We start from the raw sequence: 22,113 nt of genomic DNA, 5'->3' as shown, positions 1-22,113 counted from the left end.
GAAATTGCATATATTGATGATGCATATTTATGGGAAAGAAAAATAATTTGAGAGTGAAGAAGACAACATAGAGGGAGCTAACATGAGTGTGTCAAGATATAAAGTGAATTCATTGGATGAATTTGTTACAACAATAACAATTTCAAGCTGTCGAGATCATATTGCTCAAGTTATGTGGATTGAGTATTGTCGACTGCCTTTTTCGCTATCAACCTAAATATGGGAGATTAAAGAAATCAATAAACAAGAACACAGCAATTTTTACGTTGTTTAGGCTATAAAAAAGCCCTAGTCCACAAGTCTCTAGTATTAAGGAGATTAGAAGCTTGTTAGGGCAAGCTCCAATGGAGTTTCCTCAGGCAGCATTTATATTGCTCCTAGTACAAGACTCTGTCTCTGTAAAAATCAACCCCTTACAAGGAAATACCCCATCACTATTTATAGAGGTTGGGTCATCAATGCTAACCATCTCCATTAATATTAGGGTATTAATGTTAACTTAATACACAAAGGGTTGTGTTACAATAAAAGTTTTGACCCACGCGGATTTTGTGGGGCCCAGTGCAGAAATCCACACACTAACTTTATGGGGAACATATCTGCGTCCGTCAGGGTGTGGCACATGTTTGCCCGTGTCAGGCGGCGTTATAGGAATTGCCAATTGTCGAGTGTACGAACTTGATACCATTAATCGAGGATCACCAAAAGCTGTCAGACGATCCTCTCGAGACCCATACCTGCAATACTCCTGGGCCCAAGAACCGGAATCCTAACCTGGAGAAATGCTAAGTTAGGAGGGCCCCTCGGGGCGTAACATCACTTGGAGAGATCTTCTCCCCGAGAAAAGACCTCGGGTCACAAGCTCATGCGGTTATCCACGCATCAGAGGTTGGCTTGGAACGTGGTCTCAATGGGAGACACTCTCGCCTAAGAGAGGGTCTCAGGACGTAACCTCACTTGGGGGCACTCTCGTCTCGGCTGAATTTGAAATACATCAACGAACTCGCATATCTAGAACTCCATGACGTGTCGCTAATTACTCTCAATTGCCACGTGTCAAATAGTCAAAACATGGACAACAAGTATAATAATAGAATTTAGTCAATTATATTTTTATATTAAAGCATAATTTTAGTTAGGTTTATATAGACATAATGTAGACTAATGATATTTTTCTATTTACATAAAATTAAATATTTTCTTTAAAATTATTCAAACATAAAAATTTCTCTAATAATATTTTTTTAAAGCATTATAATATTTTATTACCTTATATAAAAATTAAAAGTAACATAGTTAATTTATATTAATTATTTGAGATGTTTTACTTTTTATTTTGAAAAAAAATCATAATAATCTTGTTTTCTAAAAACAAGTTGTTTTCATTATCCAAGGAACTTGAATGTGTTAAGCATCTTGATGATGGGTATTCTTAATCTTAAGCATATATTCTATTCTATGTAGGCTAGTGAAAATGATTGTATTTTTACATTAAGTCATTTCAATTTGCTTTTTGTGCAGGTTTTATTGAGACTTGAATTGAGTTTTATTTTTCGAAGCTAGTTGAAGTTTTGCCTTTATAAAAAAAAAAAAAAAGGGATGAGTTATATTGGAGCACATGGTATAGTTGCACTGCACAGATACAAGTACAATGGAGTAGATCATTCATATCTCGCCAAATATGTCTTACAACCCTTCTGGAGTCGCTTCGTTAAAATCTTTCCCCTTTGGATGTCGTAAGCTTCCTTTTCTTCAAAATAGTAATAAATAAATAACATTAACTATTGTGTTATTAATGACTTTCCAGATCTTAGTTTTTGGTACTCTCGCATGTTACTGTTTTCTGGTTTAACTAGTTGCTAAATTATGTGTTTACTTGTCTCTGTCTGCTCTCCAGCACTAACCTGTTTGTATTAAATCACATAAGCTTAAGTTGATGCATGAGCTTCCCAGGGCTCTGTAACTTGTTTAATCCTGTTACAACACGTATATAGCTGTCAATTAGTTATCAATTAGATTAATTGTAGAGATCCTAATTGACATAGTTTCCTAAGTTAGCTATACTTGTTTGTATATAAATGTTTATCATTTTTTCAATGAAAAGTAAGAGAATACAATTCTTTTCACCTCAGATAACATGGTATCAGAGCATCAGGGTTCGAATGTAGGGTTTTCTACATTCATATTTTCTTTGGGTTTATAAACACAAATTAGGGTTTTTGTGTCTTTTAGGGTTCCATTTCGGAAACCTTATTTTGAGAAATAATTTATTCTCACCGCCTGTCCTGTGAAGAAGTCCACCCTTCGATCGACCGTTTGTCGGAGTTTGGTGACAAGAAGCCCTACGCGTGAGCCCCACGCGTCGCCATCCTCCACCACGACACTTTCCACGTGTCGGCGCGTGAGCACGCATGGCACAATTTTCGCTCGCCGTTTTCGCCGGTTGTTCTCCTCTGCATCTCTGGTTTGTCTGTACTTTTCTTTTGTCCATCTAGCTTTTGAATTTGAGTTTGTCAAGGTTTGTTCTTGGTCCTTTGTTGTGATTCTACCATGATTCTAGTGGTTGTTGCCTTATCTCTTTGTTCAGGCCCTATGGCTGAGAACAAATCGTCGATTATGATAGATGTGGTGTTGGTGATGTCTAAAGATCACGGACCATAAGCTAAATGGTTCAAATTATTTGGATTGGAGTAAGACTGTTCGCCTTTATCTGTGGAGCATAGACAAAGATGATCATTTGATGAACGATCCTCCTAAAGACGATTCGAAGGAGAAAGCGGATCTTACATGGCTCAGAGAGGATGCTCGATTGTTCCTTCAAAGTCGGAATTCTATTGTTAGGTAATTGGCTTGATTAATCACTGTGAATTTGTTAAAGAACTAATGGATTATTCAGAATTTTTGTACTATGGAAAAGGGAGTCTCTCCCGCATGTATGAAGTTTGCAAAGCCTTTTACCGTGTGAAAAAACAAGATCAGTCCCTTGTAAACTATTTTGTGGCATTCAAGAAGATGTACGAGGAGCTTAATATGCTGCTGCCTTTTAGTCCTAATGTGAAGGTTCAACAAAGCCAACGAGAGAAGATGGCTATTATGAGTTTTCTAGCTGGCCTTTCTTTTGATTTTGAGTCTGCTAAGTCACAAATCCTCTTCGGTTTTGAGATCTCTCTCCAAGATGTCTTTAGTCGCATTTTATGAACAGAAAGTACACTTGTTCCAGTTAGTGGTGCTTTAGTCGGTCAGAATAACAATTATGCTCTTGGGAGATCAAATAATCATACTGGAAACAAGGGAGGTGGCTCGCAAGGATTTGAAACTCAAACGTCGGACTCTGGAACCATTATGTGCAACTACTTTAAAAAGCCAGGCCATACGAAGTTTGAGTGTCAAAAGCTTAAGTACAAAAATCAGCAAAAACACTTGGCCAACGTCGCCTCTACTAATGATACCTTTGAAAAATCAGTCCTTATTTCTGCTGTTGAATTTTCCAAGTTCTCACAGTATCAAGAATCACACAAGCCTTCATCTTCTTCTATCACTGCTATTGATGACTCTGGTAATTCCAATGCGTGTCTTCTTTCCTCATCCTCCAAATGGGTCATTGATTCTGGTGCCACAGATCATATGACATGTAATTCTCATATCTTTTCTACTTTTCAATCACATGCTTCCACTCATACTGTTACTTTAGCTGATGGATCATCATCTTATGTTCGTGGATCTGGCACTATCAATCCTACCCCTTTACTTTCTTTGTCCTCTGTCTTACATTTACCTAATTTATCTTTTAATTTGCTTTCTGTCAGTCAACTCACTCGTAATATTAACTGTTGCCTCTCATTTTTTCCCAATTATTGTTTATTTCAGGATCTTATGACGAAGAAGATTATTGGTAAAGGACATGAGTCTGGAGGCCTCTATGTTCTTGACCCACTGCCATCAACTTCTATTGCAAGCTCGAGTGTCACTTCCGCTTTCGAGGCTCATTGTTGATTGGGTCACCCATCTCTTCCTTTGCTCAAAAAACTTTGTCCTCAATGTAGTAAGGTGTCTTCATTAGATTGTGAGTCATGTCAATTTTCCAAACACCATCGTCTTAGTTCGTGTCCTAGAATTAATAAACGTGCCAGTGTTCCTTTTGAATTAGTTCATTATGATGTTTGGGGTCGTTCAGCTATTTTTTCTAAACTTGGATTAAGATATTTTGTTACTTTCGTGGATGATTATTCTTGTGTAACTTTGTTATTCTTAATGAAAAATCGTTCTAAGTTGTTTTATATATTTTGTGCATTCTGTGCTGAGATCAAAACTCAATTTAATGTTTCCATTCGTACTTTGCAATGTGATAATGCCAAAGAGTATACATCTGTTTTATTTCACTCATATATGGTTCAAAATGGTATGCTTCATGAAACTTCTTGTGCTGATACTGCATCTCAAAATGACATCGTAGAATGTAAAAATAGACATCTTCTTGAAACTGCACGAGCCTTCTTGTTTCAAATGAATGTTCCCAAACTTTTTTTGGGTTGATGTCGTTTCTACAGCATGTTTTCTCATTAATCGCATGCCATCCTCTGTTCTTAATGGTGAGATTCCTTATAAGGTCATTTTTCCCAATAAGTCATTGTTTCTAGTTAATCTTAAGATATTTGGTAGTATTTGTTTCGTTCGAGATGTTTGTTTGCAAGTCACTAAATTAGATACAAAGTCATTAAAATGTGTATTCCTTGGTTATTCTCATCTTCATAAAGGGCATGAGTGTTATTGCCCTAGTCTTAACAAATATCTCGTCTCAATTGATGTTACCTTCATGGAAGACATACCTTACTTTCCACCCACACCTATTTCTACTTGTTAGGGGGAGGATGATGATTTGTTGGTATACTCTATCACATCTTTTGATCCTGTCTCAGCCATAAACACAGCTCTAAACAGGCCTCCTATTATGCAAGTCTACTCCAGGCATCCACCTCCTTATTCATGTCCTGCACCTGCTCCTTCGTCATCAGATCCGATCCCAAATGATGATCTTCCTATTGCCTTGCGCAAAAAGTAAACGTCACTTTGTATGTATGCAAAGAGGGAGATTATTAGGCAGTGATCATTACCTATAGGTACTTTTAGTATTTTGGGTATGTAGATAATTTGCAACTCTATTTTTTGTACATGTCGGTGTATAATGTAGTTATAGGAGACCTATAAATTTTCAGGAGATTTTTGTATAATTTAGAATGCCAAAATTATAATTCAAATAGCTTATTGCAAGCGCAGATAAATATTGAAATAAGTACATGTGCAACAAGTTTTTTAAATCTAATTTTAGCATTCTAAATTATTTTAAATTTTCTAAAAATTTGCGGTTGGTCTTCTGTAATTACATTATACACCGTTATGTAAAAAAATAGAATTACAATTTATTCATATACCAAAGATACTGAAACTAAAAGTACTTATAGGTAGTAATTAAAAAACAATCAATACTATACTAGTACCCATATATATATGTATATATATTTCCTTTAAAATTTTCTCCACTGGTCGACTCAAAATACCCTATTTTGTACCTAACGTGGACCGTGGACCGTGGACCATGGACATATCATCTAAATGGCCACCACATTGCATTAGTGAACACTGGTAGTGAAATATTTTTTTATTCAGCCTTCTTTAAAATTAGGATTTAGGACGTGGGATTTGGTTTTTTTGTCGTTTTTTTGTTACCATGGTTTTCCTCTTCTGCCATAATTGAGGTTTGTAGTAAATTTGGAGGTCACTCATGGACATGTGACCTTTTTATCTTTCCAAAAAGATGATGCATATGCAGTTTATTGTTGACTTAGTGAATGAAATATCTCTAGTCATTCTAATTTTTTAAATTACTATTATGAGCTTTAGCTTTTCGTTCAAAAGTGAATTCACTAGTGTCTTGTGTTAAATTTGTTTTGGTGCATTATTATTTTGTATTGTTATGTGCTAACTTTTCGTTCCTGTACACATGTTGGATTTTGGTTTCTTCAGTCCGAACATGGTATGTTATCATATTCTTCCCTCTTAACATCTATGTGCCTCTTTGTAAATTCTTCATTTTTGTAATGTTTGTTCTTGGCTTCTTGCCTGTTTTCTAAAGAGTTATGCTTTTCTTGTTTTTTTTTTTCCAGATAACTCTAATAGGATTCATGTTCTTACTCACGTCTGTGATGCTTGGCGTTGTAAGTTGGATTTTCTCTGTTATAATTTTTTCTTTTTTCATTTTTCAGATTTATCTTGCAATGCTTTTCTATATTACTTTTTCACACTCTCTTTAATTTCCTACTCTACGTGTATCTTTATTTTCCAACACCATTGAGACAGGAATTTGTAAATACCCCTTATGCAAATTTTTATTGGTAGTTTAGCACTTTAAGCTGTCTTGTGTGTGTGTGCTCGCGCGCGTGTGTATGTGTTTTCTCCAAAGTATTTAAGGAATGTTTGATCACTGTATTTTTGTAATGGATTTATTCAAAGTGGGATTAGGTTTGGCAGAAACACAAATTTATGCTAATACTTTAAGCTGTTTTGTGTGTATGGGGTTTTTTCTTTTAAGTATTCAAGCAATGCTTGGTCAATGTATATTGCAATACTTATTTTCCGTGGGATTAGGATTGGCAGAAACATTTCTTTCCATACATATAGCTGGCTAGCACAAATGTTGATATCTATCTATTACTTTATAGTATGACAGAATAGATTTATTTGATATTTTTTAAGTTCATTTCCATTTTCTTTTGGCTAAATTTAAAAGATACTTCATTTTGCCTCCTCTGTGTTTATTGAATTTATATTTGTGTGTTTTATGTTCAGATTTATTCTCCTCAGTTGGATTCACCTCCTCCAAGATGGGTTCATTTTGCTCATGGATTACTACTGTTCTTATATCAGGTTTGATGAAATTTATTCAAGCAATATGGTATTGTCTATAGGATATGTTGGAACTTATCTATATAAGAGTGAATTATTAAAAAAAAGAAAAGGTGCTTTAATGACTCCCTAAAGGAAGAGTCCCACATTGTTTTAGAATACTCCTTTGTAAGGGTATATAGATAGTGGACTTGAGCCTTGGGGTTGTGCCCCAAGGGGTACCCACTTTTGTGGAAGAGGGAGGAGTCACACAAAGGCTCACCTGACCACCACGCGCGCGCGCCGCCGACCCGAGCTGGTTGGTGTGCACCTTATTATTTTTTGAAAAATATTTATTTATTAATTCTACTATTTCTTTAAAATAGGGGATTACTTTTGAGAAAAAATTCACTCAACATTTTTTCGATTAAAATTTCGAGCAGTAGCATTCATCAGGGTGTGGTAAACGACGGTTCTCTACGGTGCAGTGGAGGTCCGATACAGTATAGACTGGGCTGTTTTATCCTGGGGACGACGGGGCTGATAGTCTGCTTGCACATCTCTGGGCAGTGCCGCGAACGTCTTAAAGAGAGCGACCTAGTCCGTGACTCAACCCAGATTATTATTCGGTAATTTCGTTCCTTTATATTTTTGCAGTAACTATCTCAACAATTTTAAGACGTTAAGTTTCTGCCATGACTACCGATGATAACTCTGGTGTTGTTGACATAAATAAACCATTTCGTTTTAAGGGTAACCATTTTAAAAGATGGAAACAGGAGATGTTATTTTTTCTCACAATGAAAAAGGTTAACACTGCTCTGATTACTGATAAGCCTATTGTCTTTGAAAAAGATGACAACGATGAGAAGGACAAACAAACTAAGGCATTAGAGGCTTGGGTCGAAAATGATTTTTTATGCAAAAATTTCATTCTCAATGATTTATCTGATGACTTGTATGACTATTATAATTCTGACAAAAATGCTAAGGAAATCTGGGACGCACTGCAAAAGAAGTATGACACTGAGGACGCTGGAACCAAGAAGTACGCTGTCAGTCGCTACCTCAAATTTCAGATGACCGATGACAAGTCAGTGGAAGCCCAATCTCATGAACTTCAGAAAATCGCTCATGAAATAATTTCTGAAGGTATGTCTTTAGATGAACAATTTCAAGTTGCTGTGATTATTGACAAACTGCCCCCTGCGTGGAAAGATTTTAAAAATTTTCTCAGGCACAAAACAAAAGAATTTTCACTAGAAAGTCTGATCACTCGCCTTCGTATTGAGGAGGAAGCTCGTAAACAAGACTAGAAAGAAGAAGTGCTTGTTGTATCCAGCAACAACAACACTAACAAAAAGTCCACTGCGGTTCTGAAACCCAATGGGAAAAACTTCAAGAATCATAATCGAAAGCAGAACTCAAACCGCAACAATCAACCTCGGAACAATAATCAGAATTGGAACCATCAAAGGAACCAAAACAGGCAGCAGCAACAACCCCCTAATAATAATAATAATAAGAATGAACCTGCTCCATTTCTGTGCTTTGTTTGCAACAGACCAGGTCATATTGCACACAAGTGCAGGAACAGGCCAAGCTCTGCTCCACAGGCTAACCTGACAACTGAAGAGCCTTTCATGGCTATGATATCTGAGATCAACCTTGTTGGTGGATCAGAAGGGTGGTGGGTAGACCTGTGGCAAGAAGCCATTAATAATGAAATGGACTCTCTTGAGTCTAACAAAACCTGGCATTTAGTTGATTTGCCTCCAGGATGTAAGACAATAGGATGTAAATGGATTCTGAAAAAGAAGTTGAAACCTGATGGTACTGTTGATAAGTACAAGGCACGTCTTGTTGCCAAAGGTTTTAGACAGAGAGAAAATGTAGATTTCTTTGACACATACTCACCTGTCACAAGAATAACATCTATTCGTGTGCTTATTGCTTTAGCTTCTTTACATGATCTTGTTGTGCACCAAATGGATGTTAAAATTGCTTTTTTAAATGGTGAATTAGAAGAAGAGATTTACATGGACCAACCTGAGGGATTTGTGATCCATGGTCAAGAACATAAAGTGTGCAAATTAGATAAATCTTTGTATGGTTTGAAACAGGCACCTAAGCAATGGCATGAAAAGTTTGACAATCTAGTTATCTCACATGGTTTTAAAGTGAATGAAAGTGACAAATGCATTTATTATAAATCTGAGAATGACATTTGCACCATCATATGTTTATATGTGGATGACTTGCTTATTTTTTGTTCGAACTTGCATGTCATAAATGATGTGAAATCTGTGCTATGTGAAAACTTTGATATGAAAGATCTAGGAGAAGCGAATATGATCCTTGGTATAAAGATCACTAGGTCTGAAAAGGGAATTTCTTTGGACCAATCTCATTACATTGAGAAGATTTTAAAGAAATAATTACTTTAACTGTAAACATGCGTGTACACCCTATGATCCCAGTGTAAAGCTATTTAAGAACACTGGTGATGGTGTAAGACAAACAGAGTATGCGAGCATCATTGGCAGTCTTAGGTATGCCACTGATTGTACTAGACCCGACATTGCCTATGTTGTGGGACTATTGTGCAGGTTTACTAGTAGACCTAGTATTGAGCATTGACATGCTATAGAAAGGGTCATGAGGTACCTTAAGAGAACTATGAACCTTGGATTGCATTATCAAAAGTTTCCCGCTGTCCTTGAAGGATATAGCGATGTTGACTGGAACACCTTGTCAGATGACTCCAAGGCAACCAGCGGCTATATTTTTAGCATAGCTGGTGGAGTTGTTTCATGGAAGTCTAAAAAACAGACTATTCTGGCTCAATCTACAATGGAGTCAGAAATGATAGCACTAGCTACTGCTAATGAAGAAGCAGGATGGTTGAGAGGCCTGCTAGCTGAGATCCCTTTATGGGAAAAACCGATACCGGCTGTGTTGATCCATTGTGATAGTACCGCGACTATTGCAAAAATTCAGAACTATTATTACAATGGTAAAAGACGTCAGATACGACGTAAGCATAATACTGTTAGAGAGTTCCTCTCTACTGGAGCTGTAAGAGTGGATCATATACGCACTGATGAAAATTTAGCTGATCCTTTGACGAAAGGATTAGCTAGAGAGAAAGTCCTTAAAACATCAAAAGGAATGGGACTATTGCCCTAGAATGATGAATCACACATGATGGTAACCCGACCTATAGACTGGAGATCCCAAGAAATAGGTTCAATGGGTAATAACAAGTTATGATGTGATATGAGATAGATCATGCTATTACTTAAAGTTAATTTGAAGCATGAATTCCTGAAGCGACATAAGGATGAGTTAATAGAGACTCTTAATGAGATCTATACTCTATGTGGAGTGGAGTACCGAGCTACAGGAGTACTCTTGATAGACTCACCTATGTGAATGTGGAAGTGGGGCCGCTTCCTATGAAATTTTGGGCAAATTTCTAGAGCATTCACTATACTGGGATAGACGTGCATGGCCATTAAAGCACGGACTTTTGGACTACACCCTAGAAAGATTGTGCGTGGTGCAATGTTAGAGATAGAGTTCAAGACTACGTGTCACTCTAGTATATTCTAAATTGCATTCACTATGCAAAGGTTCAAGTCGAAAGATACCTTTGTTTATGCTCAATCTTATTGTTCTTAGGTTACTGCTCGATGAAAAAACATTTTTTAAATAATTCAAGTGAGGGATTGTTGGAACTTATCTATATAAGAGTGAATTATTAAAAAAAAAAAGGTGCTTTAATGACTCCCTAGAGGAAGAGTCCCACATTGTTTTAGAATACTCCTTTGTAAGGGTATATAGATAGTGGACTTGAGCCTTGGGGTTGTGCCCCAAGGGGTACCCACTTTTGTGGAAGAGGGAGGAGTCACACAAAGGCTCACCTGACCACCTCACACGCACGCGCGCCGTCGTCCGACCGAGCCGAGCTGAGCTGGTTGGTTGGTGTGGTGTGCACCTTATTATTTTTTGAAAAATATTTATTTATTAATTTGATTAATGTTGGTAAAACTGAAGACCTTTTCTCTTCAGCTTTTTTAGGAACCTCTCCCACATTTTAATAAAACGTTCTTTTTCCCGTTAATAAAGATCTACCGTTTCTTTAAAATAGTGGATTACTTTTCAGAAAAAATTCACTCAACATTTTTTCGATTAAAAATTCCGAGCAGTAGCATTCATCAGGGTGTGGTAAACGACGGTTCTCTACGGTGCAGTGGAGGTCCGATACAGTATAGACTGGGTTGTTTTATCCTGGGGACGACGGGGTTGATAGTCTGCTTGCACATCTCTGGGCAGTGCCGCGAATGTCTTAAAGAGAGCGACCTAGTCCGCGACTCAACCCAGATTATTATTCGGTAATTTCGTTCCTTTTTATTTCTGCAGCAACTATCTCAACATGATATACATTATATGTGATGATGATATATACATGTAGAGTGACTAATTTTCTCGAAAGCTAGATAGCTTGATATGGTTAACACCGAATTGTGTTGTCATTTTTAAAAAAAAAAATATATGTAATATATTTGCTTAAAGCATTGTATATTCATTTTGATTTCTTTAAATTATTTTTTTTACTATGTGTTAGTATGTGGATGCTGTAGAAGGATAATACTGCCAGGTGTTATCAGTCAAACTGTAACAGTCTGTAGCATACCTTTAGCTAGAGTAGTTTTGTGTATTCCTTATTTATCTCTCTTATACATATCTTATTGTTATTTGTTTGTTAATAGCTTAGTCAATATTTTCCTTACATTTCGTATATATCAGTAGTTTTAGTTTCTTCTCTCTTGTAATGTACACGCCTATTTAAAGGCTCTTCATCAATTAATAAATCAATTGCTTCCAATATTTACATGGTATCAGTGCCTTTTGATCTTTAAATTTTTTCTTTTCCTTTGTCTTTCTCAATTCATCACTATGGCTACCAATCAATTAAACAATGCTGGAGATCCCACCAAGCCTTTCATTCTTCTTCACCTTCCCAATACCTTCAAACTCACATCTACCAACTATCTAGCCTGGAAAACTCAACTCCAGGCACAACTTTTGGGTCATGATCTCTATAAATATGTTGATGGCACTTTCCCTTCCCCTCCTGCTAATATTACCACCAATAACGTCACGACGGCCAATCCTGATGCTCTAACTTGGTTCCGCCAAGATCGACTTGTCTTCGGCGCACTTGTCGGCACTCTTTCTCAGGATCTTGTTCCTCTTGTCTCTCAAACTACCACTGCCCATGAAGCCTGGACAATTCTTAAATCTACTTATGCTAACCCTTCTAGGGGTCACCTCAAGCAAATCAAAGATCGCTTGGAAAAATTAACCAAGGGATCTCTTACAATTACTGAATATATGCAAGCAATAAAACAATGCACCGATCAACTTGCAGCCATGGGAAAACCAATGGATAAGGACGATATTGTTGACAAAATTTTTAAAGGCCTCGATTATGAAGCTTACAAATCAGTCATTGATGTTGTTAATGGTCGTGATACAGTAATATCATTTGAAGAACTACATGAAAAATTGATCATGAAGGAATTTGTTGTAAGCCCATCACCGACTCCCTCCTCTTCTGTGTTCCCCATCACAGCCATGGCTGCCCAACCTAAATCACCTTCTACCACAAACAAGCCATGGGCTGCTCCACCTGCCTTGTTGCCTACTCCGCGCCAAAACTACCCAGCTCGTCAACAACGACCATATCTTGGCAAATGTCAATGGTGTCGGGTTCAAGGTCATGCCTTAAATCAATGTCCTATGTTTAAGGCTCAATTCCCTGTGATTCAAATCCCAACACCTACACAAGCACGAGCACCTCCAGCTGGTCGTGTTTCTTATCAAGCTCCTCAAGCGAACATGGCAACAGCTGCCGCTTCCTCTTCGGGTGGCTGGCTTCTTGATAGTGGAGCTTCCCACCATGTGATGAATGACATCAACAATCTTTCTCTTCATGCTCCATATGATGGGACTGAGGAATTAATCATAGGAGATGGTTCTTCTCTTCCAATCTCTAATATTGGTTCTTTCTCTATCTCTACTCCTTCCCACCTCTTTAAATTTTCTAATGTATTACATGTTCCCTCTATCTCTCGTAATATATTATCTATCTCCCAATTTTTCCAAGAAAACAACACCACAATAGAATTCTTACCTTTTCTTTTTCGTGTTAAGGAATGTGTACAAGGGAAAACACTTCTCCAAGGACCAACTAAGGCTGGGGTTTACGAGTGGAACCCGGGTCCTCCTTAAGTCTTCACCAATTTCAAAAAGCCCATTCACGATTGGCACCATCGGCTTGGGCATCCATCAAATTCAGTTCTTAGGATTTTAAATAATAAATTTTCCCTTTCCATCTCAGATTTGTCAATGTCTCATTGTAATTCTTGCAATCTCAATGTAAGTCACAAGTTGCCTTTTTTTAATTCTTCTCTTACTTCCAGTGCACCTCTTGAATTAATTTTCACTGATGTATGGTCATCTCCTATTTACTCTCATGACAATTTTAAATACTATGTGATTTTTGTTGACCACTTTACTAAATATACATGGTTATATCCTCTTAAAAATAAATCAGATACCTTTGAGACCTTTATTCGTTTTCGTGGTCTAGTTGAAAAATTCTTCAAGAAACAAATAATACAAGTCTTTTCTGATAATGGGGGGGAATATGAAAAACTCAATCCCTACCTAACCTCACATGGTATCTCTCATCTTACCTCACCTCCTCATACGCCAGAACATAATGGTTTTGCGGAGCGTCGTCACAAACACATAGTTGAAACTGGTCTTGCATTACTCTCTCATGCTCATCTTCCCTTGACATTTTGGCCTCATGCATTTGCTACAGCAACGTATCTTATAAATCGCCTCCCTACTCCTACACTTGACAATGACTCACCATTTTTACGCCTACTTGGTCATGCTCCAAATTATCACAAACTAAAAAAATTTGGATGTCTTTGTTACCCATGGCTTCGGCCATATGCGACTCACAAACTTGATAATAGGTCTCTCCCTTGCATTTTTGTTGGTTACTCTCCCTCTCAAAGTGCATACTACTGTCTTCATTCTCCCACAAATAGAATCTACACTTCTCGTCATGTAAAGTTTGTGGAAAATGTGTTTCCATACACTAACTTCTCTTCTACACCTACTCCATCTTCTCACACTACCTTGGATGAGTGGTGTAATGTCCAACTCACTGTACTTACTCCACCCACTGCTCCACCAATAGATCCACTTATTGAAAATCATATAAATACCCCACTTGCACAAGCCACAACACCACAACCATCACCAAATGCCTCTCCTACTGCCTCTTCTTCGCCTTCTCTGCCATCATCACCTTCACCTCCAACTTCTCCACCACCACTACCTCCTCCTCCTCCTTCTCGTACTATGGTTACAAGATTACAAAATAACATCACAAAGCCCAATCCCAAGTATGTGCATCATCTTACTACTGCTGCCTCTTCACCTTGTGAACCTCGAAATATCACTCAAGCTCTCAAGGATCCTAAATGGAATGATGCCATGACCACAGAAAATGCAGCTCTCATTCGCAATGGTACTTGGGTGCTAGTACCTTATCATCCCTCTCAAAATGTAGTGGGATGCAAATGGGTTTATCGTATCAAATACAAACCTGACAGTAACATTGAAAGGTACAAGGCTCGACTAGTGGCCAAAGGTTTTCATCAACGATTTGGAATTGATTATTCTGAAACATTCAGCCCGGTTATCAAGCCCACCACTCTTCGTCTCATGTTGTCTCTCGTTGTTACTAATGGTTGGTCGATACGGCAACTTGATATCAACAATGCATTCCTACAAGGTAACCTTACTGAAGATGTTTATATGTCTCAACCTCCTGGTTTCATTAACAAAGATCATCCCACTCATGTTTGTAAACTCAAGAAAGAAATTTATGGTCTTAAACAAGCCCCTCGGGCTTAGTATCAAGAGTTACGTACCTTCTTATTGAGTTTTGGTTTTCGCAACTCAGTGGCAGATTCATCGCTTTTTCTTTATAATCATGGTAATGTCAACTTCTATCTACTAGTATACGTTGATGATATTATCATCATGGGTCCGACTTCTTCAACGCTACAAAGTTTCCTGTCTACACTTGCGAATCGATTTTCTTTAAAAGACTTGGGAGCCTTGTCATATTTTCTTGGAGTGGAGGCACAACCTCACTCAAATGGCTTATTCTTGTGTCAAAGAAAGTACATCAATGATCTTCTTGAACGTGCCAAAATGGTGGATGCAAAATCAGTTCCCACTCCCATTGTTACTCATCCTCCTTTGACACTCAATGACGGTACGCTACTTGATAATCCAACTGAGTGCAGGGCTCTTGTTGGTAGTCTTCAATATCTTTCTCTCACTAGACCTGATGTTGCTTTTACTGTAAATCGTCTCTCGCAATTTATGCACAAACCCACAGAAATTCATTATGGTGCACTCAAGAGGCTGTTACGGTATCTAAATGGTACTTCTCATTATGGCTTAGTTATACATCGCAACTCTCCTCTTCAACTTCATGCTTTTTGCGATGCGGATTGGGCTGGAGATCGTGATTCATATGTGTCAACTACTGGATACATTGTTTACTTAGGTCGTAATCCTCTCTCATGGAGTTCTACGAAGCAGAAATGCTTGGCTCGTTCGTCGACAGAAGCTGAATTTCATGCAGTAGCATTTGCGACAGCTGAAATACTTTGGTTAAAATCTCTTCTCCAAGAGTTGGCTGTTCATATTCCGCAAGTTCCTAGCATATACTGTGAAAATTTGGGGGAAACGAATTACTGTGCAAACCCAGTGTTTCATTCTCGTATGAAACATTTGGCTTTAGCGTTCCATTTTGTTCGAGAAGAGGTTCAACGTGGCTCACTTGCCAGAACACGATTTCATGATGCACTTACGAAACCACTTGCCAGACCAACTTGCAGATGCACTTACGAAACCACTTGCCAGAACACGATTTCATGATTTGTTTTCCAAGATCGGTCTTGCCGAAAGGTCGTCCGTCTTGCGGGGGCGTGTAGAAGGATAATACTGCCAGGTGTTATCAGTCAAACTGTAACAGTCTTTAGCATACCTTTAGCTAGAGTAGTTTTGTGTATTCCTTATTTATCTCTCTTATACATATCTTATTGTTATTTGTTTGTTAATAGCTTAGTCAATATTTTCCTTACATTTCGTATATATCAGTAGTTTTAGTTTCTTCTCTCTTGTAATGGACACGCCTATTTAAAGGCTCTTCATCAATTAATAAATCAATTGCTTCCAATATTTACAGATGCCACTCTATTATTTGATTTTAATTGATATTGTTTATTCACAGAACATCTTATTATCTAGAGTGAAAATGTGATAATTATGTTGCTTTCAGTCTAAAGTGATAATTTTGTCGTCTTTCCTGTCTAACAATTTGATTAAAATCGATCTTTTATGTTTTCCATCCTATTTCCTGGATTGTTTCACCGACACAGACATGCATATTTGAAACTTCCTTTTAATGTTTTAATTGGTATGCATTGCCAGACCTTTGATGCTGTGGACGGGAAGCAAGCAAGACGAACAAATTCTTCAAGTCCATTGGGGGAACTTTTTGACCTTGGTAATTTTGTGTTTACATTCTCTCGTTCTCTCATTATGTATATACATATATATATATATGTATATTTATATATAAACAAATAATTGTTCAATGATTCATTAAACTTTTTCTTTGTATTTGTGTGCAGGATGTGACGCACTTGCTTGTGCCGTATGTCATTTTTGCAACTTGCCATTTTTTAGCTCTAAAAGATGAACTTGTGTTTGCTTATGATTTTCTGTTTCATTTTTATTTATACTGTAGCTTGAGTCATTGGCTTTTGGAAGCACTGCCATGTGTGGAAGAGATACTTTCTGGTTCTGGGTGATTTCAGCTGTTCCATTTTATGGTGCAACATGGGAACAGTTAAGTTAAATAGTTTGAACTTTGTGTGGTGATTGACTATTGGTCCAACACTGTACTTGAAAGAATTAGAATATAGGCTGTATTAATATCCACAGAAAGAATTACAACGGTTCCAAGCTGTTCGAGATGCTTGGGATCTCCCTGAGTATATTTACTCCTCTTTTACAAACAAAAATCCATGCCTATACAATTATCTAACTTTTCTATTTATACTCGTACTAACAAAACAATTAGCAGCTTATTACAGAAATTTGCCACCTCAGTTCTTTTTTTTTTCCTTTCTAAAAATACGTTAAGTATTCTTTGGCCTCCTAGAGTACGTTAGCCTAAAGTAAAAGCATTTAATACTCCACTTATTTCTTGAGGAAATGAAGTAGCAATTGGTTAATTCAACCAGCCAGAAAGTCATTTGCATTGTCATTGGACGGGGGCTATGGATCTACATAAACTTTGAGCCTCTTTTATTGATGCATGCTTGTACTTTAATCATTATTTATTTCTTTTTTCAGAATTTATCTAATTAGGATTGATATTGTCATCATATTTTCTTGGCATTAACTTTCTTTCTTGCTCTTCTTTTTATCAGTAGAACTTTATTGGTTGTTAAACTACAGACATTTTATGTTTGAATATTTTGGTCCAGTTACTTCACAAATACCCTTATTCTTCCGGTTGTTAATGGACCTACCGAGGGTCTTGTGCTGATAGTCGTATGTCATTTCTTCACAGCTATTGTGGGTAATGTCTTGAATCAGATTCTATGCACATGAAAATCAATATATTTAAAATTTGCATACTTGTACCTTGAGTTATTTTTTTTACCCCATCCATGTCTAGCACGACTGGAAAATTTATTCATTATTTTGTTTGCCAGGTGCTGAATGGTGGGCTCAACAGTTTGGCAAGTCTATGCCCTTTTTAAACTGGGTTCCATTTATTAGTGGTAAGATTGATGTATGTTGACAACCCAAAAATAGCTATGTGAAACAAACCTTGTGGAATGTATACTTAATATTGTTGCTCTTGGTTATGATGTGGCTTTTGACATGGTCTTACTTTGTTCAATTCTTTTTTTATACCTCAGAAATCCCAACATCCAGACTTGTGTTGTTCTTCATGGTAGCCTTTGCTGTTATACCAACAATTTCATTCAAGTACGTATTTCTTTCTTATTTTACTATTGAACTTCGAGTTCAAAGTGCACGTTTTCAACATAACTCCTATTGTTGAATGATGGATCTGGAACTTACAACTTATAATTGTTACTAAAAGAAAATAGGAAGGGAAAAATAAAGTGGAATCCTAAAATGGAATTTGTTAACTTCTTGTGATCTTATATGAGCCGTGTTGCAGAAGCTAGGCTTTATATTACTGAAACACATTGTTTGCACTGCCACCAATGTTGTCTGCCCTGTAGAGGGTCAACAACTTTCCATTCCATTCTGTGGTTGTTAGCCTCGAGATTTTTATAGTGCACAACAAAAATAAATGACTTTTCTCAAAAAAGAGAAGAAAAGAAAAGAAAAAGATATTTATATTTTCTATCTATCTGCCTAATATGGCTTAGTTGATATTGGTATTGAGCTCTTATTAAGAGCTCAAAACCTGAAGTTGTCTAAAAGGCAACCATAACTTGCATTTCTCATTGTTTGATGCAGTGTGCACAATGTTTCCAAGGTCGTTCAAGCAAGGAAAGGAAGCATGCTACTGGCCCTGGCAATGGTAATTTTATAATTATCTTGTACTTGCCTCTAGGAATGGCAAATAAACCTGACGCGGTGGGGCGAATTAAGATTCTCTGTCATATTATTGTATAATCATATTGTGTATAACTAATGTAATTGTGACACCTCATATTAAAACTTAACTTATTATGAAAGAGCAGGAGCAGTTTTTTTTATAAATAAATTATTAAATATGAAGTGTCATAATTACATTGGTTAGACATAATATGAGATACACTAATTTGACAGAGGATCTTGATTCGGGATGGGGCACTGTGAAGCATTGCCAAGTTGGGCCGAGTTTGCCTCAAATTTATCGAGGCAAATGGCAGGGTATCCCCACCCTGCAAAATAAGTATTCATGTGGGGCGGGTAAAACCCGCCTCAATTAATATTAAATGAAAGAAAAAAGCATGAGCAGTATGTGATTGTTATATTACTCATTACGTTATAGCTTAAAGTAGAATTAGATTATATTTAAGATGGCACAACATAATAAAATGCAGTTATATAGTCCTTATATCAACGCTCAGTTTTGTATTTATTCTTTGAAGATATATATAAATATATATTTATATATGTGCATAATGTTTATACCAATAACAATGACATAAATACATGTGTTCATAGGCATACAACGTAATGGTACTACAACTCTCCTCCTCACAAAGAGGAGGTCCAAATTCGAATTCTAAAGAAGAAAAAAAACTTAATGTTTTTTCTAAAATAATCCTTATTTTCTAAATATTAAAATATATTGTTTTGGAAGAAAAAAAAGGGATTGGTCAAGTCCGACCTGCCAACTCGTCGAGTTGGGGCAAATGTCCTCCCAGGGCGGTAACCTGTCCTTTTTACATAGGGTTAGTAATTCGTGTAGACGTGTCAGATTCGTGTCGACATGATTATGACACAACAACACGATTAAGTAAACACGAACACGACACAATTATTAATCGTGTCAAAAATACGAACACGACACGATCATTAAACGAGTCAACACAACACGAATACAATAACACGATTATGATACGATTAATCATAACTATATGAAAAAAATCATAAAACTTATGTAAATTATTCGTGTTATCGTGTCTGACACGATTATGACACGACACGATTATTAAGCGGGTCAACACGATTATGACACGACACGATTATTAAACGTGTCGTGTTCGTGTTTACATTAATCGTGTCATGACCCAAATTGCCACCCCTACTTTTACATCCTTACTTGCCTTGTTGCTTCCCTGCCATTTATAATTGAAGGGATTTGTCTCCTAACCTTTTGTGCCTAACTAACATATTTGAATTTCCTATCAGCTTTATCCTTTTGCTGTACTTCTAGGCGGAGTCCTTGCTTGGCATTTCTCAAACACCTGTAAATTCTTTTTCTTATTTCCTTTATTTGTGTGAAGATAATTATGCATATTGATATTTTTTGTTTCAATTATATGCATGTAGGGATTATTTGTCTCCTTCTGATATTATAAGGAGCTATCCACATTTAGTTGTACTTGGAACTGGACTTGCTTTTGGATTCCTCGTGGTAAAATATCTTTTTTCTGTGAACTTATTATTTTCTTATGTTTATCAATATATCTATTATTGTATGAAAAGAGTCCTTGCAACTTTATTGTATTATGTGACCTTTAGTTCTTAGATAATCAAATTTTCATATCCACTTTCCCATTGATGATGCATTCCTTTCTGTGGCAGGGGAGAATGATACTGGCTCACCTGTGTGATGAACCAAAAGGTTTGAAAACCGGAATGTGCATGGTATGCCGCAATTTCACTTCAGAATTCTGTGATTGTTTGTAAATTACTATTATGATAAACAGGGATTAATCATGTTCTGACTTTTTAAGCTTAAGATATAAGCTGACTCTTAATCCAATTTTAACATATTGAAGTAAACTTCTTTGTGGATTCCGTAGCAGAAGCGCGACTACTTTTGCTAACTTCAATATTTTCTGCAGTCACTATTGTATATCCCTTTTGCCATTGCAAATGCGCTCACAGCCCGATTGAATGATGGGTATGTTGTATTATTTTATGGGTTTATACCTTTTTGCACCATGTATTTTTTCTCATTACTTGTTTGGACTCTGTGTTTTAACAAATTACTTTTTGGACCTTGTGTTTTATAAAATGGTTAAAATAGAACCCTAAACTCAATTTTGATGAAGAAAAAATTGAATATAACAACACAGTTTTTAAGCATAATGATTTTATTTTTGTTCTGAATTGTTAGTTTGATAAATTATTTGTGATTTTAGTTGAGCAAACATTGACCAAAATTGGGTTTAGGGTTTTATTTTAACCATTTTACAAAATATATGGTTCAAAAAGTAATTTATCAAAACACAGGGTCCAAATATGTAATGAGAAAAAACACAGGGTCAAAAAAGTATAAACGTATAAACCCTTATTTTATTTACATTTTGCTATGTATAATTGTGCATTTCTAACAATTCTTGATGACTAAGATACATGTTTTATTTATGAACTTTCGTTGACTTTTTTGCAGAGTTCCTTTAGTTGATGAAAGCTTGGTTCTTCTTGGTTACTTCCTATTCACACGTATGGTGTTTATTATTCATAAGCTTCATCGTTCTACTTTCTAAACAATCTCCAAATTCTTATAATCTGCCTCCAATGTCACAGGACTCATTTTATTGAGTTCCAATATCATAAATTTTTTGTTTGCAAGTAGTAACTGGTTTGTAACTACTGCATCTATTTAAATATAATGTGTATTTATATCAGATACCTTATTAATCTTATTATATGTTTAATTGACTTGTTCTCATTGACAAATCATTTATTTGCTGTTCTCAGTTGTGCTCTATTTGCACTTTGCCACATCAGTAATTCATGAAATCACCACAGCCTTAGGAATTTGTTGCTTCAGGTGAGAATCTTTTACATATAAAATTAAGGATGGAAATCAAGCCTACATTGAGTTTAATTTTTTTTTTTTTTTTTGTGATATGACAGGATAACAAGGAAAGAAGCTTAAAATCCGTTGATGTATTCTTCATGGTATTAGTCCTATCTTCACCCAATGATTCTTAATGTGTACAACTGTGATCATTTATTTTTGCATCTTTTTTAGATTTTGATATTCTCTCCTCTTCATTGTTTTTTCCTCATCCAGCTACCAAGTGTAACATGCCGGCCTTGATGGCATGTTACAAGCTAGGATGGCGCTCGGTCAGATGCGCACGCGAGGGTGCAGGCTAGTGAGCATGCTGATGCCTAGTTTGTACTGCAGTGACATTTTCGTAAATATCTTCAATATTGTCCGGAAATGGACGGGACTTGGTAGGTTCCATATTGAAGGGTCAATGAATGCAATGGCATGATTGGATTTGGGAGATTCGGAGAATTGGCGAGATGGAAGCCAAATATGTCTCCCACGCAAAAATCATATATGTTCCTGGTATAAGGCTAAAAGCTCAGAAGACTCTTTGTAGGGGGAGCACC

General features: G+C 36.6%; 1 protein-coding gene across 1 annotated transcript; it reads left to right on the top strand.

Annotated features, from left to right (window-relative positions):
- Window positions 1-1,599: 1,599 nt before the first annotated feature.
- On the top strand, window positions 1,600-21,774 carry LOC133781943 (choline/ethanolaminephosphotransferase 1-like). Its single transcript, XM_062221056.1, has 18 exons — window positions 1,600-1,736; window positions 6,022-6,031; window positions 6,162-6,212; window positions 6,844-6,921; window positions 16,480-16,555; window positions 16,683-16,705; window positions 16,799-16,899; window positions 17,544-17,638; window positions 17,775-17,843; window positions 17,985-18,054; window positions 18,559-18,622; window positions 19,945-19,985; window positions 20,086-20,170; window positions 20,341-20,403; window positions 20,604-20,662; window positions 21,155-21,207; window positions 21,466-21,538; window positions 21,625-21,774. Exons 1-18 carry the CDS (start codon window positions 1,600-1,602, stop codon window positions 21,644-21,646), a joined length of 1,170 nt encoding a protein of 389 aa, XP_062077040.1. The 3' UTR covers window positions 21,647-21,774.
- The last annotated feature ends 339 nt before the right edge of the window (window positions 21,775-22,113 follow it).

Source organism: Humulus lupulus, chromosome 6 (genome assembly GCF_963169125.1).
Source record: "Humulus lupulus chromosome 6, drHumLupu1.1, whole genome shotgun sequence".
NCBI classification, from domain to species: Eukaryota; Viridiplantae; Streptophyta; class Magnoliopsida; order Rosales; family Cannabaceae; genus Humulus; species Humulus lupulus.
Note: the sequence above shows the minus strand (reverse complement) of the source record. Positions and strands in the feature narration are given on the sequence as shown.

Excerpts from the sequence above, each read along its gene's own strand:
- LOC133781943 (XM_062221056.1), top strand. The coding sequence starts at position 1,600 with ATGAGTTATATTGGAGCACATGGTATAGTTGCACTGCACAGATACAAG. Across the intron at positions 16,706-16,798 it reads GTGACGCACTTGCTTGTGCC|CTTGAGTCATTGGCTTTTGG; the intron begins GTATGTCATTTT and ends TTTATACTGTAG. Across the intron at positions 16,900-17,543 it reads TATGGTGCAACATGGGAACA|TTACTTCACAAATACCCTTA; the intron begins GTTAAGTTAAAT and ends ATTTTGGTCCAG.